The sequence below is a fragment of the Electrophorus electricus genome, chromosome 3, assembly GCF_013358815.1.
Source record: "Electrophorus electricus isolate fEleEle1 chromosome 3, fEleEle1.pri, whole genome shotgun sequence".
Lineage (NCBI taxonomy): Eukaryota > Metazoa > Chordata > Actinopteri > Gymnotiformes > Gymnotidae > Electrophorus > Electrophorus electricus.
In genome coordinates, this window is record NC_049537.1 from 9,541,924 (window position 1) to 9,569,792 (window position 27,869).

The window sequence follows — 27,869 nt, forward strand, 5'->3', positions numbered from 1 at the left end:
AACAAAGAGGCAAGACGGAGAAGTAGATTGGACATTAAAAGTGTGAAGTATTGCTATGAATGGAAGCATTTGTTATGCGTTCATTGTTTTTGCAATAAGTTAGAAATCGTTGTACCATTTTAAACCATATTGGATGGATTGGACAAATATCATAATTGGCGGTTGAAGAACTGGTGTTATGTTTTACATGTACTAAATATGAAGTGAAAAACATCTGCCGAAACCCGGGATCGAACCAGGGACCTTTAGATCTTCAGTCTAACGCTCTCCCAACTGAGCTATTTCGGCAGCTTATCACTATACACCTCATGTACAATGACTAATATATAAATATATAAGTATAATATATACTTTTTAGCCTTTTACTTTATAACAAAATAATGTAACTACCTAGTTAGCACTTAGGTACACAGTTTAAAGTGCAATTGTCTTGATAAAATTAAAATGTGGATAGCCAATTTTGATTGCGTTCTCCCTTGAAGGCTCGACACCATATTTTTCATAACTAGGTTAACCTAACCTCACTAGCCATATATTTGGCACCGAACCAACACCAGCTAGGTTAGCTAGGTTAGCTTGCTACCAAGCTCCTATAGTGTACATTGAAATAGCTGACGATTGTAGATCAAAATCATTTATTTATATAGCGCTTTTTACCACAGCCGTTGTCACAAAGCAGCTTTACACATGCCTGAGTCAAAGCAAGCCAATGTTGACAGTGGCAAGAAAAAACTTGGGCATGCGGAAGAAACCTAGAGAGGTACCGATGCTCAAAGAGGGGGGCCCCATCTGCCTCTGGTGCCATAACTTTTGCCATCTTTAGATCCAAAGCAAATATTAATATGTGTTTGACTACATTATCACTGCGTTCCTTTTTTTTAAATAACTTATATAATACGTTTTTATAATATTTGAATCAATATGATTTCTCTGTCTATAAGCCTTAGAATGGCCAAGCAACTGACTGAATAAACACATTGCTGTCTACAGGAGCAGTTACTTTGTGGTTGTTCTCCCTTTAATCACTTAATTATAGGTATTTAATTTTAGCCAATGAATACATCATTTTCCCCCTATTGTTAGCTAACTTAACATTTTAGTAGTTACATTCATGAATTAAATATATTTTCTCTAAAGTAATAGCTCAGGGCTTGGTTGTAAAACATTTTTGCTTTCTGGCCAAATTTATTATTGTTGTTATTATTATATTAAATCTAGTTAGCCTACAATATTTTACACTTTGCCGAATATGAAAGCATCGATTTTAGCTGCTTAAACAAGCCTCACAAATATTAGCTGTTATTAGCAGGCACCAAGACTTATTTCATATGAAAGATATTTAAAAATGTCACATTTTATTAACATATCAGCAAAATTGTTTCTAAGGCAATGCATGGTTTATGAAAAAACAAACAATATATATTCTAGGAATGGGTAGGTTAAGGGAGTTTTTACATGAGTGACTGTCTGCCTTTTGCTAAAACTTTACACTTAAATTGCAAAGAGACGTAAAGCACTGTATGGCTAGGCTGCCATTTATTTTAGCTCTACCCTTAACGATCCCTAAAGAACAAAGGGAAGTAACAAAACTGCACTGAAAGACATCAGTTAAATAACTTGCAACTATTGCAGCCTCTAGGAACTGAAACATTTTCTCACCAGTAAGGTTCATGCCTTTAAAAAGGAGGCACATCTTTATCCCTGTTAGAATCTATACCTTTGACACGTGTTAAAAATTCTGTCTTGTTGAACTAGTCATGCTTGATTGTAACATTTTATACATGTTTTATTTATTCACCCTGTTCTGCCCTTTCTGATTTTATCATGCTGTATGGATGTGAAAAGATCAGTAACTTTTTGAGTTCACAAAAAAAAATCAGCAAGACAGATACTCTTTATTTAATAACATAAAATTTATGGGTGAGGGGAGTGAAAACCTAAAAAAACTACAGGGGCGTTTGTAGCCCTTTTATGCCTTAATGTTGGTCTGCTCTAAGCTATAGGCTACAATCCTTGGAGCTAGGTTTACATCAGTAAAGTAACTCATAAGGAGTACATTGGAAACAAGACTTTATTCAACAATGGTGCTTTCACATTATGCCCCCAAGAAAACATATAAATGTGGGCATATAGGCCTATGACTTTACAGGAGAGAGAGAGAGAGAGAGAGAGAGAGAGAGAGAGAGAAAGGAAGGGAGAGAGAGAGTTAGTTTGTGTGTGTGTGTGTGTGTGTGTGTTTGTGTGTGTGTGTGTGTGTTTTGTGCGTGTGTTTCCTAAGTTTTACATCTCCCTAGAGCTACAACCTACACACTGCTCTCCTGTTCTACTAGTGTACACATAGGCTGTGGATCCCACACAGACAAACTCACAGATGCTCTGAGTTTAAAGTATGGTGGTGGAAACTAAAGATATTTACTGAATGTGGTCTTTGTGGTTTTATAGCTCTTGGTCCTTACCTAATTTCACTATATTATGTTGCCGTTGTGTAATTTTCTTAATCATTTCCTTATTGATCAACAAAGATTTGAATCCATACTTTTCAAAACCTTTTGGATCAGACATTATAGATCATTTCCAGACTAACTGAAACTATCCAATTTATTGATACAGGCATACTAAACGTACATGAAAACAGCACAATGACAGTATTATACAGTAATTTCAACATTATATAACATGCAGTGCATGGTCAAAGGATGTGCCTCTGATTCAACACAACCAGTATGTGCCGAATAAAGAAAATTGTGATAAATACCTAACATGACTTTATTGTAAACCAATATAGCCACTGATAATGATGTAAAATATTCCCCATGCCTCTGTCTGATCTGCTCAGCCCCACATGGACTCCAGAGGAACAGGCCAATGTGCAATCAGTCTGGGGAGGGGCCTCAGGGTCTCATGGGGATTGTTCCTTGGCTTCCAAGCTGTTCAGGTGCCTTATTACAAGGCCTGTGGAACTAGGCAAGTGAATGGACATGTGCCATTCAGTTTATCCCCTGTAATGAAGTCTCAACAAGGGCCAAGCAACCTAATCCAGCTTTATGCATTAATATGTTACATGCATATAACAACACACGAAAACAAAACTATACAGTTTTAGGATTTATTGACATGTTTATCCATAGATGATATTGAGCCCAGTGAATAAATCATCTTATTCTACCCGGTTTATGCTGAAAGGGCATAGGAAGGGTTCTCCTACATCTAGGAGATTTTTAAATACCTCAAGCTCCATCTTTGGTGTGGACCTGCGTAGGATTGTGTTTTTTGAGATCCTGACACCGTAAACATTGTATAGTCATTGTCGACTTAGCACTTGCAACGCAGTGGCTAGAAAACAATGTAAAGTATGTACAGCAGTTAACATCTACAATATACTTGAACCTGATTCTAATACATGTTAATGCACCTCTCTCATACTGACTTGTGCAATCCTTTTTAGAGCATGTACACCCACACTCAGTGATGCACACAAGGGGAAACTGACTCTACACAGTTATATGTTGATGAGAAGATGAGAATCCTGCATTAGCCAGTGTAGAACAAAATTTACTTGTTGGACATACTCATATTGTGGTATCAGTAATTTATAACAGCCAAAAATAAATTAGTAAAGGAGCTAATTATACATCTCTTCAAACAGTTTTTCTTTCATAATCAAACTTCCAAACACCTTCTTTAAAAAACCAAACAGTGACAGATGATGCAACCCATTAGAAAAACTTGCATTCCCCTAATGATTCTATAAAGCCAAAAACTCATATTGAACACTATGGTAACCCATGAGGAGGCTTAAGGTATGGGCCAGCTTCTAAGCAACTAGATGTTTTGTAAAAAAAAAAAAAAAAAAAAAGAAGACAGCAAAGGATGCTTTTTCATGCATTTAAATGACATTATAATTGTTGTATGTTCAGTTTACTGTAAGTTGTTATAGAACATTAGCGCTTTAGTGAGTGCTCTCAAAGAGCAAATTTACCTTTACGTAAACAAGCACTTGTAATAAGTCCACAGACTGTGCTGCAAGGCTATTGAGCGCTTAATGCCCGTGTCTAACTCTGCATGTAAAAACGTGTAGGTGTGTGAGGAGGTGGCCAGGGACCAATCTAGCTAAGAGAGATTTTGCTTCAGCCTTCCCTTCATGAACCACACATTTGCTGGTGGTAGTATAATTTCCTAAACAGCAGTTGATAAGGAAGCCCAGAGGTGGCTTCTGTATCCAATCTCCAACAAGACTGCTAGTTAGCGAACAAATGAGCTGCGTAATTGGCACACCTGTGCCATTTCCAATTTGACTTTAAGTTGCAAATATTGCAGATTAGTTTATTACTGACAATTACATACATACAGTTCTTGAAAATATGATAAATGCAGTCATTCCCAATGAAAGAATAATTATATTGCATAATTACATTTATTATATTACATAAAATACAGAAAATAAATGAGTTCTTGTATTTGCCCAAAAATGCATACTACAAATGAAACATTTATTTAAAATAAATTTGCCAGTAATACACCTTTTATCAGATTAAAAATAATGTACATAATATCATATGTTATTTGTCATTGTCATTGTGTCAATCACTGCACAAAGTTAAAACAAAATCCCACTAACAATTCTGCAACTTGTGAATCCATTGGCTCTATTCATCTTTACTTCTTTTTCATCTATATGACTTTGGAATTGGACAGTACACTTTAAAATTCTGCCTGATAGGCCCACATCACCAATCCTTCTCCAGGAGTCCTTCCATGTTAGATGAATAGGTAAACCAAAGTGTGTGTTGCTTAATTTCATAGTGGTTCTGTTAGACACCTGTCAGTAGCATCACTGCCGTCTAAACGAAACTTACGTCCCTGCCGTGGCTCCACCCAAGAGTTGTGGATGACAGTTCCACCTGGGGATGGGTCCACTTGCAGCAAGGACACCACACGCTTCTTCACCTTGGCCCTGAGCGCCCGACGGAGCTTCTGCCGCGTGAAGGCGTACAGCAGCGGATGGGATATGGTGGTGCCATATGCCATTGCCAAGAACCAAAGCCGCGTTCGGACCAACCCGTCACTGGGGCCTAAAGCAAGGATGAGAATGTTGATCACAGAAATAGGTGCCCAACAGCCCAGAAAGCTGCAGATAATGATCAGGGACATCCTGAAGACCCGCCGTTGGCGCTCACGCCGGTCTCGGTGCCGCCTGACAGCCCTGCGGAGAGCAATGATGGCTGAAACCGAGGCCTGGACTCCTACGACAGGAGCGGGTCCGGTGGCAGTGCTAGCACTCACCAGCGGGGTGGAGGACTGTGCTGGGGGCGACGTGGCTGTAGGAGTCGGCGTCGGGGAAGACATGAGTGGAGGGTGTGTGAGATGCTTGGTCTGGTTTGTCGTTTGCTCTCCTCCCTCGAGGTCTGCTGAGCTGCCCTTTTTCTTCTGTCTCCTGCGGCGCCCTCTACAGGCGGGCCTGGTGCGGTGCTGGTTCCTCCTCATGTGTGAACCAATGCGAATGTTTAGTGCTCGAAGGATTCTTGAATACGTGAAGAGCATCACCACTAGTGTGGCAAAGAAGGTGGGCACCTGCAGCAGGATGTGGTAATACATTCCAAGGCCTGTGTGATAGCCCTGGCCTCCCACACACAGAAGTGTTCGGTTACGCCAGGCTGGGACCAAGGAGCCTCCAGTGAGTTCATTCTCCGGCTCTGAGGAGAAGAAGTCCACCTCAATGAAGGGGATGAAGAAGACAGCGAGAGATACGGCCCATACAGCAGCCAGCAGAAGTGCTGCCCATTTGGGAGTGAGGAACCGGTTAGCCGGCCGCACAGAGATATCGTAGCGGTCCAGGCTGATGACAAGCACATTAATGGCTGTGGAGATGCTGGCGAATGTGACACAGGCTTCGTGTAAGCAACAGATTAGCGCAAGGTTGCAACCTGTTGGCAACAGCACCACGACGACACTTAATGGCACGCACAGCACACATACAACAATGTCCAGGACATGGAGGTTAACTGTGACCATGTTACTGACCGAATCCACCAAGTTAGACTGGGAGCAGTAAAGCACCAGCACGGTCAAGTTACTACTGAAGCCCAGAACCAGCTCCAACAAGAGGAAACAGGTAAGAGACACCTGGAAGCTGATTGGATAAGGCATATACCAGCTTGTGGCAGCACTCGGTCCCATTGGTTCGTCCAAGCCAGTGATGCTGGCCAGTGTCCCGGCTCCATCACTGGTCTCCAGCTGCTCCGTGTAACTCTCTGTACCCATGGCAGACTTGTGTGGGTAGTGACCTCACGCGCTTCCACAGCTCCTGTCGCCCCTTAGGCAGGACCATGGTGACAAGCCCAAAGCATGATGGGGCTTCATGCCCTGAGCACTGTGCAGTCAATGAGAGATGGAGTCCTGGAAGGAAAAGACAAGGAGATTTATTGGAAAAAATCAGATAGAACACATACCTTATCAAATGCAGATATCTTATGCAAGTGAGAATCTGAGCATAGGAAAGAGTTAACTATGATCATGTACACATGTACTAAAAGAAAAGACATGAGACGGGGAGAAAAGCTTAATTGATGTAATCCCTTGTCTTTGAAGAAAGAAGTCTGATTAGCTCGATCTCCCTGTGAAAGAATGACTGCAAGTGTGTCAGGATGTAATTTTCACACTAACAATCTACTCTCTTGATTTTGCCATGGCTATCAGAGGAAGGTTACTGGTGATGTTGGTGTGTAGCCTATATCGGTAGACTTAAAACAACTGATATCACCAGACTTACTGTCTCCTTGGTAAATCACTGCTAAATAACTCGATTCCTGTATTGTATTTCCAGAGGCATGTAATGACTAAAGTAACCATTGATTTTTTTATTGCCCTTGGATGCACATTGATACAGGAATCATCTTAGGCCTTTCTTCTTCATCTTTTTGTTGCACTGACAGTTTCCTGTATTGTTTTTTTCACTCCCTTCCATTTGCCAGCTCTTACTTGGCACCCTGTCATCAAACCTGCCACACACCTATAGCATACTGAGCTGCAGATGTTGCAGTCTAAGGAGAAAACATATCGCCTGTTTTGATGCCTGTCAAGCTCAGTATGGTGGCTTCCTGAGCACAGACAAGTCACTAGGCCCATTTATAGCCAAGGCACTAAGCCCAGTCAATTTATAGCCAAGTCATCAAGCCTAGTCCATTTATAGCCAAGTCACTAAGCCCGGTGCTTTTATTGCAAAGAACAATTTTACCAGTGTTGCATAGATCTATGAATATAAATGTATGAAACTAATTCTTTTGATGGATACACAGATTTCCAAAACAGTTCCTGTGACTTTATCTGCACATGTAATCAAAATATGGATCTGACAGTCAGTTGTCAGAGGTGGCAAGTCTAACAGCATACTCTAACAATTATAACATTATTCTGCACTTTGGATACAAATGTATATAAAGTGAAAGGTAATGAGCAAAATATAAATAATGTAATAGGTCCAAATTGTTTGAATGTGATACAAATATGAAAATCATGCCTATTAAAATTCATTATCTACAAATGTTTCCTTTTATTCCAAACTAAAGTTAAGACTGAAGTCCAAAATATCGATTTTCAATTTAAAGTACTTTCACTTCTGTCAAATGAATCATTTAATAGTAATAGCTCCTGGAAGCTGAGAATCTGCATTATAGCCCATAGTCACATTGAAATACTAAGGAACATCTCAGTGCATTACATATTCCCATAATATACTCTGTGTGTGACATTTCACATGCTGCTTAGAAAAATACATTCCTTTTACACTTGCATATATTTTACAGTATGGTTTTAATGGTTGTCAGACATGAAGATAGCTGCTGTCTATGTATCCAAACAAGATATACTTGGCAATCGAGTATCAAGCAGCACTTTAGCACCATTAGGCAGCAGCACTCTTAAAAAGTTATGAATTGATTATGACATTAAATCTTGCAGTGAGGGAGTGACGTATCATCTAAATGATGCCTTCAGAAGCTTGGCACTCAGACAAAGTTAACAGTAGCGCTGAAGTAGGATGAAATAGCCAGAAGGAATTTTCTCTTAAATATTATATGACAAAGGTAACAGCAGCAGTGTCTATTGTTGTCTACAGCTACAGTTTATTTTTTTCAATCAAACAAAACATCACATACAAATGATGTTATGAAGGATGAAAACCTTTGCTAACCACATAGTACAGGAATACATGATTCACGTTTGGCTAATGGGAAGTGGTGAGTAAGCATGTCACAGGCTTTGTGTGAGCAGAACATGCCTCTGTGACTCCATACTCTAGAGAGCTAGAGGACTGAGGAAGAGCCTAGATTAAAGCTCTACATTCAGTTTGATCCTTATTGCTTTCTTCTGCACAGTCTACACAAATCAAAGCAATGGCAGACAAAAACACACTGTAATACAATCACTTGTCCCATCATCAAACTAGTACAAACATTTTGCACTTATGAATTGCATGTATCAAAGAAACATTTTGTGAGACTGATAGCCCACTGTTCACTTCTATTATTGTTGCCATAGCAACAGGGCTAGGGGCAATCTTTATGGGAGGCCAGATGCAGCTGATTGTTGCACACGTTATGCTTTTACTACTTGATATTATAAAATCATCTTCAGATAGCTAAAGAAATTTAAAAAGTGATGTTTTAACTGTGCTCCCCTCAAGACAAGGGAAAATATTCATTATATGTGCTGATTTAGCTATTCTGCCAATAATATGAAGACAGGGCCAGACATAATGCAAGGGTTGGTGGAATGGACAGTAAAAGGTCGAGTGGTTCATAGGGCCATAGAGTAGTGAGTGAAGACTGCAGAATGCATTACTCTCTCTCTCTCTCTCTCTCTCTCTCTCTCTCTCTCTCTCTTAGTCTTGCAGTCTCTCTCTCAGCTTGTAACGGAGCTGACTGGGAGCGTGAGCGGACTGCCTGATGTTTGCTGTGTCAGAGACGAGACATGGAGACAATAACTGACAGAAGGGTTCAGGGCTTTGTTCTCCTTCCTCCCTTTTATTGCAGCTTCTGACAAAACGCATTCAGTGTGTGCAGCGGGAGCACCTCTCTCCATTATTGATGGTTTCTGTGCTGTCCTGAGGTTGAGGGCGGAATTAGATTAGTAATTCCTAGTCCAAAGTCAGGACACTGTGAAAGGTGGGGTGGGATGGGGGTAGGGGTGCGATGGGATGGCAATCCTGTTTCACAGGTAAACATGTCACTCCAGGGGAAGAGGAGAGAACGTGGCTGTGGGTTTCTCACTCATTCTGAAGACTGAGAACTCCAGAGGCCTTTCACTCTCATCCTCTTTAATCTGTGTTGTCCTAAAAAGGCAACATTATTGGCAGTTCCAAAGAAGATGGGAAAACCGACATCAAGCCATCCAGTCTACTTTATAAAAAGACACATTTTAACAGTACCTGTGGAAAAGACGTTTTGGAAGTTGTCTGAACTTGAAAACGACAAGCATAGAATGGATATTGTATAAATCATGGTATTGGGGGTATGATCTATTCTGAACTCAACACTGTAGGCTTGTGGGTTTGGACCAGTGGGTGCTTATACTTTAAAGAAAGGGAAGGTCTCAGAGTGAAGAAGTGGAGCTACTAAGGTGCATCCTGATCTTCAACAGTGCAGGATTACTCACATAGTCTCAATGGAGTCAGGCAACTCTTTAAGAATCTCAGGTGGTTGGCATCCTCTGAGACCCCAAAAAACGTTACTTACACATTGCTAGTTTTAGGTTGTTTTCTACCCAGTTTGTAACTGAAGCAAGCATAAATTCTCTGGAGTTTTCTTCTGCACAGACCTTGAAGATGAGAGGAGAGGGGAAAGCAGGCATTGATTTCCTGATAGCGTAAAGATCTGGAGGAAATGTCTGTATCTGGGAAACATACCAATCTAACCTTCATTTGAGCCCTAGGGATGCTCAGCCCAAGAATAGACAGTAAGTCCACCCAAAATGAACAGAAAGGTGCTTGTTAAAGTTTCTTGAGTTTGAATAAAACAGTTGGTCTCTTAGCGCTAAATAAAGACCCTATTGCATACATTTGCTATTTAGCAATAAAAGAAAGATTGTATTGCTATCACATTCACATTTTGTAATATTTTTTATTTCCTCTAACAGGAAGACTTGCAAGTACAAGACAGCTTTGGAAACATACACCAACTAAACAATGATAAAACTATGCTACGAATTAATTAGAAAAGCTACACTGTTGTATAAGGGGGCAAATTTCCCCTCTGTTAATATTGTTTTGCATTCCTACCACCTCTCTATTTCTTCTCTATATGGGGCAAGCTATCCAAACACCATCCAGGAGGGTCAGTTTGCTTAATGTCTATCAATGCCCAGCATATCCCGGTGCCCGTGTCTCAAAATACTTTATTATCTCTGTCAAAACTGACATTCTTCCCATCAACAGAGAACCAGCAGAAGAGAGGGTACCCATGCTTTGCAGATTGCTGGCTTGTTGATGAGCCTGCGAGAGTGATGTGTGTGAGGCCCAGGTGCGTTCACAGCTAACACACACTTCCTAATGAAGTCCCCTGACATGGAGGGAGGTGACTGTCTGGAGGGTCTAGGGCTGCAGTTAATCGACTTTAATCACTCCTTCTCAAACCCAGAATAATGGCTTCACTGGAGGAGGCTAAGTATAACCCTGCTGTGATAGCCTTCAACATAATCAATCATCTTTCATCTTATTTACTTTCAAGCAGGCATGTTAGCATCAAAGGCTTGACGAGAATAATGTCTTAAGTCTGCAGTGAAAGGCTGAATCCACCTTTCTGATGTTTCCTGTGTGTGATTTTGTGTCATCACTACATGTCACACAAACTACAAAGACAGCAAAGAAAGCATCGAAACTTGCTCATTCTCAGTGGGCATCACAGTTCACTTCTACGGATGTACTTAGTGCAGGCTCCATTTTCAGTGCTTTTGTTAAGAGTCTTTGAGCCAGTCTTATAAACCCGAGTGCACACCAGTGCGTTTCTTTCTGCATGAAGAGCATAAATAGTTACTCATGTTACTCATGTGTTTTTGTATGCCACAGGTTTGGAATGTGCCTTGTTTGTACCGTTGCTCAGTAAAAGGATGAGAGAACAACATCCCTTTAACCCATTTTTATTTCTTCTATGGCATCAAAGTATGACCTTCCTCTTTTTACACCGATTGAGAGATGTATCATTCAGAACTCCATGTTTTTCAATGGCTGTCCTGTTCAGACTGCCATCAGGGTAGAAGGCAGGTGGCCAAAGAACTGCACACATTTGAAGAGCAGCCTTTAGCAAGATGTGAATTCTGAGAAAGTGTGGGGGGTACCAGCTTCTGTGAAGGTACAGCCTTGACTAGTCTCATTAAGAAGACTTGGAATTCAAATGCGTTTTCTTCACATACCAATTAAGATCCAGTTCTTCCAGAAGGAATGAATGAATGCAAAAGTGTGACAAGGCAGGCAGGGATTTTCTTGATTTGCTCCTGAATGTAATGATGTTTAAGATGATATTTCTGTCATACATTAAGTGCACATATCAGGTGACAATATTACAAAATAAATGTCAAGAGATATCAAGCCACTATACTGGTAAGGTATACTGGTACATTGCATTAAGTATACAAACTGCTTTTTACACCTGCTCTGATTTAGGCCACTCAAAACTGCATTTATTTACTGCAATGTTGATACAATGCCAATGTGTCCCCACGAGCAAGTGAAGGAGCAAAGAACCAAGACAATTACAGAGTGAGAGATAATCAGACAGGAAAAATGGAAGTATGGTGTTATGCTGAACTCCTCTGCTCTGAGCTCCTCCACACACCTCCTACTCGTAAATCTCTCCCAGAGAGAGAGAGAGAGAGAGAGAGAGAGAGAGAGAGAGAGAGAGAGAGAGAAAGAGAAGCCCACACAAATGAGCAGCTCAGTATTTCATCACAACATAAACTCAAACATCAGCCATAAAACATGGGACCACTCTGCATCCTTGTGTTGCAAAATACCTGCATCATAAAGCACTGTGTTGAGCAGGGGAGGCAGCTCTGTAGATCATGTTTTCTAATGATGTACTTTGCCTTAATGACTGCTACAACTAAATAAGAAGTCTCTCAGTTCATCATTGGGTAAACCATAAAGCAACATGCCAGTGTGAATGCTGAACTGATGATAGAAACATCACTATAAACTACAATAGCATAATTCCATATGCCATTCTCCAGCTAATGAGCTCCTGTTGCATCACTTACATTCAGATGGCTGCTCCCACAACAACTTCTAGTGATGCTGCCCATGTAGTCTAATGTGCTATGACACAATATTTCAACTTAATAGGTTATTGACATCCACATTCTCTGTCAAGCCACTGGGACTCAGAAACAGAGCTGTAGTTCTTTTGCAAAGCTGTGAATATGTATGATGTGGTCTCAAAGCAACAAACCAGTATGTGAATGATTAGATGGACATATCAAAAAAGTATATTGTGTAACTCAAACGCAAGGCAGATATCTGCTAACACTTTGGGTGTGTTCTTTGGGTCTACTGACTTAAACTTGCATTTGTTCCTGCAACCTAACATTTACCTAGATCAGAATTTAACAAAATGCTTCTGCTTGTTCTTTCACAAATCCCTCCTTTACACCAGGTTGCATTGGTCACCCAACTGGTAATGCTTGCTGATGGTCATTTCTTTTTTGTTCTTTGCTTGAACACGGTAGTCAATCATCTAAAAGATACTCTGCTTTCTCCCTATAATGGAAATTACATGATTTTTTCCACGCTTCATCTTTTTGTGCGCATTCTGCAGTGCCGATAAGATTCATCCCTCTGATTTGCTCTTTTTTTCAGACAGAAATAGCCATGCGTGCAAACTTGAAAGCCAAGACGCCCCAGCCATTTCCAGTCACATTTAGAAAGTGCAGTGTGAGCTCGCGCAAAAATACTGGCAATAGTCATGACCTTTTCATCTGCAGTGTGGAGAAATAGAAAACCCATTTACACAACGCTATCTTAACTAACTAAACACAGTAATGTGCTGAGAAAAGTTGATGCCTCAAAGAGTGTTAACACCCCCCCCCCCCCCCCCCCCCCCCCACTGCAATAGCTTAATGATGACACACTGGGCTGAAAGGAAGGGGATGTAAATCAAATTTGAGATATTTCACTGATGCTGTACTTGTACGTTGTTTGCAGGACACAGTAGGTAAGATTATGGGTAGGATTATGGCTTTAGTCCGGGAACGATAATACATTTGACACCAACTGCCCTGGCTGTGACAGTGCACCCATTTGTCTTAACGACTTTGGTCACTGTAAAACAAGAGAAACAGCATGATTCTAAAAAGAATACTCTTTTAGAACTGTGTTCTGGAAAGGCACCCAACAAGTCCATATAATCCTAAAGCTAAATGTCTGAATCAATAAAACATGCATGTGCTGCTGTGTCAGAAATCATTTAAGGAAACCAAAATATTCCTGAAGTCTTTCAGGTTGATCTTTGACCACAGGTACAAGGTTTGCTCATATAAATATGCTAATTTTAAAAAGATATGCCATTAAAAGAATGAATAACATCTCATAATTCCAGCTCAAACTGAGGAGTAGAATAACAGAGATAAGGATTTAGCATCTGGTCAAGAATTTCTATAACTCTTTAATGGAAGTTCCGTGACACCAGAGAGACCTTTCATCAGTGTCATCCACACATAGCTAGTAGCAGCAAGTGCAGACAAAGATGTGTCTCCACTTAGAAAGGTCATGTGACTTTAGAGCCATCAGCTATACCAACTCTGTGAGATGATTGTATGATATGGAATTACAAGACACTATTAAAATAGAAATGGGATACAACGCTAAATGACAAACCCACAGCAAGTGCACAGTAAGCTGTTTGGTAGGTTTTAATGAAGTTTTGGGCGCTTTAGATGAGCTCTTGTAGGTTCAATAGTTCTTAAAAAATGGTGCAATATTCTTTAAGTCATGCACTAAATAAAAGTCAATCTCAAAGCTGATTCCTTTATAGAAGTACTACAAAGTGTTCATTCTCTCTTGGCCATTGATTGACCACTGATGGTGCAGAAATGCATTTGGATCTTCGGTGTGGTGTTGTTATGGACATACATTAATAATATAAGCCCAGGCTTTCCAGGACTTTACTGATGTCTCGGGGAATTCAAATATAAAAAAAATAGGGCGGTATGTATACATAGAGAGAGACTGAGAGACAGAAAGAGAGAAACAGACTTGAGCTATTTGCCTGAAATGATGAAGTTTCTTATCTACAGAAGGGGGCAATTAGAACACAATTAATTTAATTCATCTCCTGGCAACAGAGGGAGGGTAGGACTGAGTGAGAGATAGATGAGGTGATGTTTTTGTGGTAATAGATGTCTCTGTCTGTCAAGAGGTTAACTTCCATTCATAGTGAAGGCACACAGGCAAGCAAGCCTTTCGTCGGGATTCTACTTCTCTCATTTCGCTTTGGCACCTCATCCTTTTCTCCATAGCCTGCCTTCACTCGCTCCCTCTTCTCTGCCGTGTCTGTCTTTTCATCTCCTGCTTTCCCCTTATTTCTTTCCTTTTGCAGCTATCGGTGTAACTTTTTCCTCTTGCCGTCTTCTCAGTTCTATTTCTATATGCCCCTGTTGCCTGTACAACTTTATTCTCACTCACTCACTCACTCACTCACTCTTTTCTGCACTCGCTCTCTGATATCGCCAAGCAACATAAGAAATAGGAGATGAGACTTCTTTCATCTCACTCTCCACTCCTCAGACAAGTAAACACCTCTTGTATGCTTGCGTAACAACAGAATTCTTATATTCCTCATATGTGGAAAGTAAAGCCAAAATGACTGAGGGAAAAGCAGAGGCAAGGTGGGAATCACAGTGATATTCAGTAACAGAGTGGCTCTACACCTGAGAAAAGTGGCACCGCTGAAACACAGGGACACATGCATAGAGATATCAGAGCAATATTTCTTGTACATAATATGCCACATACACATATTTTTGTGTGTGATCATTCAATAAAGCTTCTGGCAATTAAAAAATGCAGCACAGTCTATCTTTTGTTGTAATCCTGTATGCCTGCATAAAAAAGACAGAAACAATTTTCCTACTATGCCTGCTCCTTTCCTTATATTCCTCCTCCTCTTGTTTACTTTTCAAAATGTCTCACTCAACGCTTATAAAAAAAATGTTTTCCTGCTGACTCCTCAGAGAGCCTGGAAGAGAGAGTCCCAGGGGATTCTGGGAAGAATACATAATCTCCGGGTCATGAAGATGCACCTCTCTAGTCACAAATCAAAGCCCACTGGCTATGGAAATGCTTTTTCCACTATCAGATGTATAAAGTTATGTGTCTGTGGTTATGTGTTGGCGAGGCTAACCTATTTTCTCCACATGTTTACATGTGATCATTGTGAGTAATGGTAGCAATAAACAATTTATTTTACCTACAACATATATTTTATCTAATAATAAAATTTATATACTGCATCATTGTTGTTTATAGTGTATCCAAATGTGCCCTGGTAAAGTAAGCAACATCAACTAAACAAAAACCACACTTAAAGCAAATCCTTCATTTTCCAGTGTAAAAAAAATAGCAAATTATGAAACCTTGAAGTGCAATATGTCCCAACAGTCAATAAAAAACTTCCCATCAGTGTAAGAGCACAGATCACAAACAAACCTGCTCTGCACTGCCTGCTGTAACTGCTGACAGAATCTTTGTGGGTGAACACATCACTGCGCACAACTAATGCAGATACAACCTACTGATTGTTACCAGTTACAACCAGATGCTATTCAAGTGCTAATACATGGTCGAAAATTTGTAACCTTTAGGGATGTAAAATAGCTATATATGGTAATGAAAAACACAGAAAACAACAAAAACAGTTTTAAAATAAATGAAATTTCAGGTGTTAAAATTAAAGACACTTCATATATTAACAGATCGTGTAGAGCGCCGACAATTACGCACATGCAAGAAACGGGTACCATGCAGAATATAGACGAAATTGTACACAAAAACCATTAACAATTTATAATCCATGTATTAAACCTATAATGTATCCATGATGCTATCAGGTAAATGTGATACCAAAAATGTTTACAACTATGCATAACTTACCTCGCAAGCCAGAAGCGGACGATTCCCGCTACATTCCCGGACAGGTGTCTCTGTTTGTCGTAAAGCTAAGACGTAACAGGCGTCTTTTAAGATTTAACATAAATTACAAAATGCATCAACATGTGCTGCGTTGCAAGTTTATTATTTTTTTTTATCATATCATTGTAACAGCCTAAAGGCAATGTGGCATTTTGTCCAAAAACCGTCTAAATGTGCGCGTCTCATTTATCCTGCTTTCGTAAAGGAATGACAGCACTATATTTCTTGGCCAGCAACCTGCAGATATCTCTGTAGTATCTATCGGACTTAGAGCCACATGCACTGCGGTGAGAGTACCAGCGCGTGCTCGCCAAGCCTGGAAAACAGGCTCCGCGTCCGCTGTCCAATACGACGGTGTCTGCAGGCTGCGAGGGAGGCGGTGTCAGGCGGGTATAGGCTACCGGAGCACGCGGAGATAGGAGGTGCTACACATTCCACGCAAGGTCATCCAAGACATCTCAAGGGTGAACATGTCCGAGGATTCTTCATCGCCGAAACTCACATGCCAGTCTAGTGGCAGGCTTGTTCCGAACTTGATGAGCGGATGGTCTTGTCACTGCAGCATGATGCAACGATTTGTTTATCATTATGAGAAATTTCCCACGCTTTTTTGGCAGATATAGCGGTCATTTATCTCTGCAATGTGTCCCAGTTGTATCTCAAAAACTAAAAATATTGTAAGTTGGCTCAGGAAAAATAACTGTTACCCTTCAACACTTTCTGGCACGTGCATCAATGCACACTTGGTGATATCCACAGTAGTGACTATAGCCTCGTTTAGAGAGCATATTTATTAAAAATACGATTTCTAATAAATACACAATAAACAAACAAACAAAAAAGTTTATTTAGCTTTGTGAAGTTGCTGAGTTTTTCTGTCTGTACATTTTTCATTACAATATGGAAGCTCCTGGATCACCACTCTGTAGGTGTATGCATATGTGTGTGCGTGTGTGTGTGTGTGACAGAGAGAGAGAGAGAGAGAGAGAGAGAGAGAGAGAGAGAGAGGGAAAGAAAGAGAGAGAGAGAGACTACAAACAAAGACAGACAAGTTAGTGAAGGAAAGGACAGGCTACACAGGCAGCCAGTGTTATTCCTGTTGCCATGCTATGGCTCCACTGGTAGTTTGGTCCTACACTGGGGAGCTGACTCTCAAACCCCCCTCAACATCACATTCATCGGTCTTGTTCTTACAGGTCCTAAAAGATCTTGATCTCTAAACTTAATGTTTGATCTGAGGCTCTCGTGGTATTTGGTCCTGATTCCATTCTGTGGTAATAAGTGTTATTAAATGACACGTTATATTATGGCTACATGCAGTGCTATTAATCAAAATGCAGAGGAACACGTTTGGACTGGGTGGAATTGGATAGCATTCTATCCGTCACATTCCATTTGTGCTTGCTCGCCTCTCTCAGACACTCCAAACTGAATGCCTCATGCAGCATTACAAAGACCACTGAGAACTTCAGTGTGGTTCAAATACACATTCTAAAAAGTGGTGGGGGCAGAGGGGATGGATATGCATATGAGCACATGCAAGTTTGCTTGCATTTGTGTCTATGTGAAAATACTGCTTTACTGTGAAAAAAAAGGGGATTCTGCTGAAGGTCTCAGAACACTAGGATATATGATATATACATAAATTTTAACCTATATCTAAATATACAGAAACATACATTTGTAACAAATATGAAATGTAAATAAGATTTTCTACTAGTCTGAAACCTAACATCACTAAGTTAGTGAGAATGCAGCATACCCGGTAATTAAATAACTTCTCAATAGGGAATGGTGAAATTGCCTCTTTTGAGACTGAGGATCAATAAACTAACTGACCATATTTCTTTGTCCTTTACATCAATAACCAATTAGTTAAAAGCCTTGCAAAAGATTATTTTCACACTACAACAGCAAATGAGACATTTCTCCAAGACCTGCCTCTTCAGGGAATGGTTCATTCTTACATGAGAGGTTTGTGTGTATCTGTGTGTGTTACATCTTGTTACATCTTGATAATTCCCTATTGTCAAAGATGGAAATTTTAATGAAACATATTTGAATTATGTTTTTATTGTATTTTCTGTATAGTATTTAAAATGTATAGTATTATGTACTATAAAAATCTATTTTACATATGTACAAATCATTATAAAGACTATATTACTTCTGTTCTAGAATAGCAGGCACAATACTGCTCCTTTAAGCAGCCCAAGAAACACACCTGGGTTGGATATTCACGGGATAGTGAAGGTCTTGATTAGCTGGATCAGGTGTGCTGCTCTGGCTTGGAACTAAATTCTGCAGTGTACAGTGTACAGAAGCACCCATGCTGCAGAGTGGCTGCCTGAACTGAAGACACAGCCACCTTAGTTCAGAGCACGTTTGAGATACAGAGAAGAGAACAAAGTATAGGGCATGACTTGGAACTTTCATATAGGTGCCATTACCATCTGTTTTGCTTCTTGCTGACATTTTTCAGTATGGCAATATTGACATTTAAATGAGAGATGCTTAGTATTGTGTAAAGTCAAATCATTACATACATTTCCTCATCTCAACTTCACCCACAGTTAATTTTAGTTATGACCCTATTTGTTGAAACATGAGGGAACCTGTTGTAAACAGGGCAGCTTAATGTTCTAATTGTGTTTGCCTAATCATCAGTTTGCCAGTGCCTTTTAAAGCGGAGGCACTAACAAACTGCCCCGCCGGCAGCAAGGCCGCAGTGGGAGCCTTGAGAGAGTGAATGGGCATGATTTGGAAAGGCCGTTGACTGGTGTGGAGTGGTATGTGCAGGATCCAAATGCGTCATCCACTTTCCTCTCTGTGAAAGGCATCATTTCCGTCCCCTCCACTCTACCCCCTTCAGCTGTGCCTATCCTTATTTCTCTCTCTAGCTCCTTCTCTCTCATTCACTTTCTTTTTCTCTCTCACCAGCCTCTCTCTCTCATTTGTTAATCTGTGTAGCTCAGCCCCTCCTTTTTTCTCTCCGTCTTATAATATTCTCATGTCCTCTTTCTCTCTCTGTCTTTATCTATTCCCCCCCACCCTACCCCCACACCCCAAGTCCTTCCCTCTCATTCTCCCTCAGAGGCAATTATGGGCTGATGTGGGATGTAGGAAAGCTCCCGTCCAGAGTCCAATTACAGCCCAGGCCAGTCAGACATGCATGTCATCCCCTTTCCTAGCACTGGGCTTACAGCTGCAGGGTACATGCAGAATGCACACCACACACACACACACACACACACACACACACACTTTGCTAAAGATCAAGACTTATGAATACACAGCCAGAAACCCGAAGGCCTGACAAGACCTGAAGAAGCATCCAAACTTAATGTTTAACCCTAGCACTTTAGAAAAGAACAAGAGACAAAATAATAAATTGTATCAAAATTAAAAATAGCAGTGTGTGGTAGCAAGTGGAATTGTGAATAAATATTAATAGCTCCATTGTTAGAAACACACATTCGCAAAAATATGTACATAACTTAAACTATCAAGTGCAAATAGCAAAATATATCAAGTACAGTGGCTTCCCGGTTATTCTGATACCAAGTTTTGCCATGCCATTATACTCCCTAACATGAAATATGACACCTTAATGGTTTCCAAGCCATTTGCTTAGGAGAAAAACAAGGCCATTGCCATCTGTGTGGCTTGTCTACTCCCAGGTTTCTAGTTTTTCTTTCTCCACTGAATGGCCTGTATTGGTTTAGCTGCATGTTCCCATGCCACCTGTGCCTCAGCTTTCTCGTCCTCGTCAAGAAGATGTTGCATGTAGCAGGAGGTCCCCAGTAACACGTGACCGGTGGCCTGCATGCTGAAGAGAGTCCATCTTAGGACCTCCCTGCCAACAGGAAGCAGCAGACATGATTAATCAACAGAAGTGCTTGTTTGTCTGTCAGTCTATCTATCTATCTATGGCTATGTTCACACTGCAGGTAAAAGTGGCCCACATCCGTTTTGCTGCCCAAATCTGATATTTTTTTTAATTTGCTCCTTCACACTACCTTCTAAATGTGATCTATATCCAACAGTCTGAACAGATCATACACCTGAACTGACCCATATGTACAATGAAACAGTGCTCCATGTTACATATTCATCTTGTTCTCACTTCAGCAAACCACAGCAACAACTAGTCTTGCTAATGCTCTTGTCAATGTGGCAGGCTACAAATTTGGCAACAGATTATAATGAGAGCTAGAAGGCAAAAGAGGGTCAAGATTTTAATTCTGGCTCTCTGTGGAGACATGGCAGCTATCTTACAAAGAGGAACATCTGGATGCACCTGTTGTAGATTTGTCTTCCTGCCAGTTTAAAATTATGACAAAAACTGAGTTGGATTGACATAAAATCTCCAATCTGGCTGTTCAGACTGAGTTGATTTGTCAAGTAATGGATAGTGTCCCAAATCAGAACTGAAATTGTCAGATTCATTGTGTTTGAGCTATTCACACTGCCACACAGATAACACATCTGTGTCTTTTTATCTGTTTGTCTGTCTGTGTGTGACTTCTGTCTGTCTGTTTACAGTGCATTCTCTCAGTAATTTGCCAATGAGCTAATATCTGTCGCAATCAATCAATCAATGCTCAATCAATGTTGAAGCTGACATTTTGCATTTTAACCTCATCATCAGTTTTATTTCAAGTCCAATACAGATTTGTGTACTTTGTAGCAGGATGAAGCTATTTTAGAGGACTGTTGTAGAGTCTCACTGCAGTGTCTCTGAGTGGTTTGAATCCTATTTCTTGAGTTGATCAGAACTGTCACAAACAGCAACTAATGTTTTAGATTTGTAGTGCAATTGAAAAGCAGAAGATTTCTGATCCACTTGAAATTCATGCTGATCATCCTGCTGATCATATTTCTTCAGGAATTGAAGCTATTAAAGGCATTTTATGCATGACGCTCTCTAAATAAGTTCCACTTATCTTGTTACATTGCTTGGAGTATTTGAATGTTCAAGACACAAGTGATTACTGATTTGCTTCAAAATTAGCATAAGCCATTTTTACTCCTAACTGTACAACAAAATTTCTAATGCAGTTCCGCAAAAACAGCATCTACGAAAGCATAATTAAGAAGTATACATTAAAAAAAACCACAGACTACAATAAGACTGCAATACACAGTAAAGCTCTGTGACAGTGCATTTAGCCATGTTCTCTAGTTTATGCTGGGATTTCACAGGCTACAAGCTTTGCTTCTGCTTACCTATAAGCACATTTTAAATATCATAGCAGCTTTAGGTTTGAATTGGACAGAATGTAGTAGAATACACTTTGCTCACCTCAGCATCCTCTTGGCATGGTAGCACTGCAGGTTATATGACATGGAGTACATCCCATAGAGAGTCATCTGTACATTCAGGCAGCCAATGAATTCTTTTGGATGGTTTTTGTAGAGGTCCAGCGTCAGTTTGGCTAGATCCTTCCTCAGCTGCGACTTTTGCTCTCCAGCTTGGTCTTGTGACAGGGATCTCTGTAAAAACATAACCTATGTCTCCTACTGCATTGTTTGTGTTTGTGATAACTACTGCATACTTCACAGTTAAAAGTGTTAAAAGTAATGATAATTCAGTGTTCTTGAAGGACAGAGTCTCAGAATCACATTTTTCAACATCCTGACTGATGTGCACAACTGAAAAGTGCCCCAGGCAAATTATGTGGTGGAATTTCTACTCTGGAGTGTGTGCTTGTACGTGTGTGTGTTTAACTTTTGATACTCTCTGTTAAAATGTAATGGATGAATGCAAGAGTTGGGTCAGATTTGCCCCCACTGTTTTCCACCTCCTCTCCACTCCTCCAGCCCCATTCGGTCTCTCAAAAATTAATTTAATGAACATTTGAATACAGATTGATGCATTCAAAGAGATGGGTGATGGCGAATGATGGACAGGGGAGGGAGTAGGAAATGACATATGCTAATATGACAAGCTCAGCATGGAGAGAACCAAATAAACATGAAGGTTAATGGAATTCGGGTACCTGAAAATCATTACAGACATAATGAAGCGCATATATAAATTACCTGCTTTGGACAAACACCATTTTAAGCAGAGGAGATTCAGTGTGGTGCATAAATGCTGCTCTTATTCAGGCTTGCTGGTCAGCCTAGCATAGAGGAAATGGACTTGGCAGAGGGAGCCACTAGGCCTGGGGCGCTGCTATTTGTCAGCAGTGCAACACCATGGTGAATTCTCTAAATAATTACTCTGCACTACTGGAATCCATTATTACAGGCTATGAAAACTTAGGGGACACCTTAGGTGGTGACTTTAGAAAAAACAACTTTATAATGCTTTTTATGTCTGACATGACATAATGGACTTACAAATAGCATTGTGATTTTTGGGCTTATGTGAACAGAGCAAAGTATTTATGAGTCAGTTAGGAATGCTTACATCATGCACGGTAAGTCCTGTTTCATAAGGCACTCCCTGTAAAAGCACGATATTGAGGTTTTTGGGTCTCTTACCTGCTGAGGAGTCCACATTTCTCCCTTTTCCAGGATCATGAGCACAGTGCTGTCCTTCAGTGTGTGGAAGAACTCCTCTGTGTCCACTCCAGTCCCATCCTCGTCCAGCACCAGATCTGCCACGCAGGACACATGGAATGCATCCGTTATCTGAGGGGTCAAATGGCAAACCAGTCTCCAGTTAGAACTTGTGACTCAGGCAAATGAGGTGTTTATTAACTGGTTCCTTCATCATGTGTATTCCCTAATAACATGTCCATTATTATAATGTTCAAAAAGATATTCATGAAATTTAGAAAACATTTTCTCATAATTTACTTAAGGAAAGATAGTAAAGGCAGATGCAAGTATGGCAGGGCTGTGCTAATATCAACACTTATTTATTATATGTTCCAAGCTAAAGGACAATTTCTGTCAACTTGGAATTGCCCATAGCAATGTTAAAGAAACACAGAAGATGCCATTGTATTTGTCAAGATCTATTGGGAGTCTAATTAATTAGGTAGTTGTTAACAGTTTTAATCATTAGCATAATCTTTAATCAAACATTCTTTTGTATGAATGATTTCATGAAATTTAAAGGATGTGAATTGTACTATATATTAAACCAATGTTAAATTGCACCAAAAATGTGAATGGTAGTGCTTTTGCGGTTATTTCCATTGACAAATGTGCCCTAGGAATGACACATTTAAATCATAGATAATTCTACGAGCCCAGTATCAAAGTCGGAACACTTCCCACTCCTACTCTATCTTGGCTTCTCTAGCTGTGCCTCAACGCCGAGTCAGCCTATTTCTCTTGGCTTCTCTATCCACGCCTCAATGGCTGAGTCAGCCCTCTCTCCTTCTTCCATTCTCTCCTCATCTGCTGACTCATTTCACACTTTGAAGTGATTGTGAGGGGCCCTCAGAGGACTATCCACATGATTCGACTCCCTCTCATGTCCTTCCACTCATTCTGCTCCTCCTCTTCTCCTCTCCTCCTCCTGTCCTCTCCACGTTCTCCTCCTATCCTCACCTTGTTCAGTAGATCACTCAGTCCATCTGCCATGATCCCTTTTTTTATGGAGCGGTTGGAGTTGGTGACTCGAAAGGGTCTGGGCCGTGGGCTAAAGCTTGGGAGGACCGAAGCACTGGCTGACACACATCTGTGGGATATACTGCACACAAACACTCACACACACACACACACACACACACACACACACACACACACACACACACACACACACACACACACACACAGAGTTTATTTAATTGTTTTTTAGAAATGAGGCAGCACTCTTGTGCTCTCAGATAACCATGAACATTGGAAATATTGTAAAGACAATGCTAAGGCACTCACTTGGAGAGAGAAGAAGCTGAGAACAGATTGAGAGACTTCTTGGCATAATCCATCCTGTTCAACCAGCACAAACAGTTTAGAAACAAATAACAATACCAAAATAGCAAAGATAATAGGGAAAGAAATGATACAAATATGTTAAAATATATACATGAGTCTGACAAGTGAAGGCAATGCTTTCAGTAGTCAGCAAAGGAAGCAGTCCCATCATCTAAACAAACAGTAACAAGCAATGCTAATCCAAACACTGAGATAAGTGGTTTAAAGGTGAACAAGGTAATCTCTTTGATTCTTTCATGAAGCAGTAACATAATTTAATCTGTAAAAAAACACTAAGTTTATCTTGTCAGTAGTGAAGTAAATTACATTAGTTTTTGACTGCATTTAGACATTTAGTGCATTTTTATATTTTATATTTAATTTTTCAGTTTGCCTAAGCTCGAAAAAGGTCTTCACCAAGGTATGTGTTATTGTTGGGAAGTAGAAAAACTGAAGTTTGCTAGAGTTCCTCAAAAATACTGCTTCACAAATATCATCCTAAAATGTTTTCACCCTTATTTGAATCCAGTCCTTTTTTATAAATGCACTTAAGCAAGCCAAGCCACTAACACGAATACAGCAATATGTAATGAACTACATATTCATATATTTACATATTGGGTTATGCTAAACCCATTTGTGCATTACTAGATTCGAGCAACTGTTTGAGATCTTTGCAGAGAACAAACTCTACCTTACCTTTGGTCTCAGCTAGTCAGGTACCACGTTTCAGAGTTTCCACTGCTGAAATGTCAGCATGTTATGGGCGGTTGCCCTCCTTCTAGTCCTGTGGTGTCTTTGCGTCACTCATTCGTTCACCTTTGCCCCAGTGCGACAGCAGGGAGGATGTGACCTATCACTGAGTTAAGCAAGGCAACATGGCAGTCATCCAGGCGCCAAACACTGTTACATCTCATATTAGGTGTACAAAGCACCAGACTCATCTGTTATTCATCTCCTATACCACATGAACTGATTTATGTCAAAGGTATTAGTCCATACATAATGTCTCATACTCATAACCACAGAAATTGGAATCTTACTGTTTATCTTAGCAAGTGATAAAAAGGAATTGCGTCATTAAAATCTTGAAAAGTTTCATAAATGCCTTGATCCAGTATTTTCTTAGATTTCTGATCTTCTCATATTACTTATAGTACTAACAAGGAAGTAATGAAGCAATGGATTTTACAAAATGCTACATTTATTTATGGAAAAGGTGAATACTTGTGTAATACATCCTTTAGCTTGCATCTTGAGATATGGTTGATACCAAGGAGTGTGAAAACACACTGCATAGTGTGTTCAAAGGTGTAGGAAGTGTAATATATATATATATATATATATATATGTTCGTGCTGACTTATGTTTATTAACTCCAGTCATGACATCATAAACAATACTTTATCATAATTCCATATTCCTTATATGGCGTTTCTTATCTACCGTCTTTGGTGAGGATAGATACGGATCTGACATCACAGCCATGTGACATCTATGCAGCAGGGATGACTGAGTCTCTAAAGGTGGGACGTTCTGTTTCAGCTCTGTTTCACCATGAAATCAACGCAGTATTACTAGAGCTGTCACGGAACGCTCCCCTTCCTGCTGATCGCGTGGTACGGCTCACCACGTGCAGTGGGAGTTTCTCATTGACTGTGACTTGTCTTGTTTGTAACCAAGTTGTTTAGCACACACCTGCAGCTGGTTTAGTCTCCTTTATGTCTATATGTATTTAAACCCCTGTTGGTGTGTGCATCGGGGTCGGTTATTGTTCGTGTTGCATTTGTTCTTGGTCACATCGTTCATGTTTGGTGTTTACGTTATGTGTGAGTGCCACTGTTGTATGCGTCGAAGGAGTCTGTACGTCCGGCTCCTTGCCCTGCGGCACTCGGGCTGTTACAGAGCCTAAATGTTTATCTCTACAAAATCACTGAAACACAGAACAAACAATCTAATTACCACGCCACTGTTGGTGCATAAATTGGCCATAAATACTGCAAGGCAAAGTATGTTTATTTCTAGAACAATTTTCATACACAGTGTCAATTCAAAGGTCCTCATAAATTTGTCAGAAACATAGACGAATCTAAATAATAAAGCTTGTTACATCCTTGCATCTATCACATACCCCCTGCACCCCCTTTAGTCTTGGTTCCTCTCAAGGTCTCTTCCTCATGCTCTAGGGATTTTTCCCTTGAAACTGTCACCCTTGGCTTGCTCACTGGGGGCTATGTGACAACATCTGTTGCAAAAAGCACTATATAACTATATAAATAAATTTGACTTGACATTGGGAAGATTTTTGCCAAAAATGATTAAAAAAAAACCCCAGCAAAAGTTACATGAACAAGTTATTTCAATAATAAATAATAAAATATTAAAAATGAATGAAAAGATAAAAATGCATTAAAACAAAGATAAATGGTTAAAATAGAAATAAATTTTGATTTAAAGAAAAAAGTAATAAAGAAATAAAAGCTGAATCAATATAAATATGATTGATAATATGTATAAAGTGCATAAAATCATAGCTGTAGAATAATAAGAATAAATCAATAGATGCAGCTGACTGTAGACAGGTTGGGGACAGTAGTCAGAAGTACAGGGTCCGAAGATTGACAGATGAGATTAAGCTTGTGAGACATAGATAGAGAGTGTACTTGGTTTTGGGGCACTGGGAAGCACCCCATTATCCCAGTGCAGAGGATAAAACCACATCATCCTCCCTTCATCTTGTGACCTCTTGAGTCAGGCTCAGTCCTAGTGGAGAGTTCATTGCTTCAGGCAGCACTTTGGTCTAGTAGCGTGTCTCTTTCTCAAGATGCTCTCTGCTGCCAAGGCATTTCACACAGTCCATGACCCAGGGTGGATTTTCAAAAAGTCACATGCACGCCTGCTCATCCACCCACCACACACAAACAACTTGCAATACTATATTTATAGAAGCGTTCCACAATACTATGAAGCTAAATCTATATTTATGATGTTAAATAGTGCAGCAACACTTCTACCTAACTATAATGTTATTAGATAAGCATGTAATATTTACATGTAATATGTAATGTAAATGTTCAAATGACTTAATTTTCTTTAAATAAATAAATAGCAGGGATCAGCAAATGTTCTAGAGTTTTTCTTAGCTTAGATTCTTTAAAAATAGTTCTATATGGATATATGGAGCCCCACAGACAATTTACACACACACACACACACACACACACACACACACACACACACACACACACACACACACACACACACACACACACACACACACACACACACACAAGCCTACATCAAGTTGACTATATGCAGTTTCTCTCTTCACACAGGTTTGCAGCACTGGTTGTTATGTGGTGTACTAATGAGAGGATACGCAGGGCCTAAGGAACAAGAATGGTGCAGGAGGATGGGATAAAAGCCTCAGGTGCATTAAGATAACAGTATCCCACTGTTATTGTTCTCTCTCTCTCTCCATCTCTTCATCAACTGCACAAAGCACATTTGTTCACAGCCCTAATAACAAAACTAGTCACCCATGATATCTTGGCAATCAAGTCAGAGGCATTTAGACATGAGCAGACATTGAGGGGGTAAGACCTGGTCAATGCATCATAACTAAACTGGCAAAACAAAAAAACAAAAAACGTTGCGTCACAAACGATGCATGCCAAATATTATGTTGCCATAACGCAGTCACAAATGTCATCACACATACATCATCTACACCTGACACCACCGGCCCCGCGTGTCTACGCGTGTAGAGGTATATGGTGTGGGGCGTTGAGACTGGATACACTGAAAAACAACAGAT

The 27,869-nt window shown here is 40.1% G+C and overlaps 2 protein-coding genes and 1 non-coding gene across 4 annotated transcripts; all 3 read right to left on the reverse strand.

Moving 5' to 3' along the window:
* Positions 1-215: 215 nt before the first annotated feature.
* trnaf-gaa lies at positions 216-288 on the reverse strand. The gene has a single exon. It is a non-coding gene; the product is annotated as a tRNA-Phe (tRNA).
* Positions 289-3,092: 2,804 nt separating this feature from the next.
* LOC113569649 (G-protein coupled receptor 22-like) lies at positions 3,093-16,478 on the reverse strand. Its single transcript, XM_026997607.2, has 2 exons — positions 16,136-16,478; positions 3,093-6,396 (listed from the first exon to the last, which is right to left on the reverse strand). Exon 2 carries the CDS (start codon positions 6,259-6,261, stop codon positions 4,798-4,800), a length of 1,464 nt encoding a protein of 487 aa, XP_026853408.2. The 5' UTR covers positions 6,262-6,396; positions 16,136-16,478; the 3' UTR covers positions 3,093-4,797.
* A 2,767-nt stretch (positions 16,479-19,245) lies between these two features.
* cidec (cell death inducing DFFA like effector c) lies at positions 19,246-24,832 on the reverse strand. 2 transcript variants are annotated; one of them, XM_026997611.2, is made up of 6 exons: positions 24,752-24,832; positions 24,014-24,067; positions 23,687-23,828; positions 22,667-22,816; positions 21,480-21,670; positions 19,246-20,030 (listed from the first exon to the last, which is right to left on the reverse strand). In XM_026997611.2, the coding sequence occupies exons 2-6, from the start codon at positions 24,064-24,066 to the stop codon at positions 19,859-19,861; spliced, it is 708 nt and encodes a 235-aa protein (XP_026853412.1). In that variant the 5' UTR covers position 24,067; positions 24,752-24,832; the 3' UTR covers positions 19,246-19,858. The 2 variants fall into 2 exon arrangements, with proteins under 2 accessions (XP_026853412.1, XP_035380423.1); XM_035524530.1 differs by lacking the exon at positions 24,752-24,832 and having other exon boundaries at positions 23,687-23,841; positions 24,014-24,063.
* Positions 24,833-27,869: the final 3,037 nt, after the last annotated feature.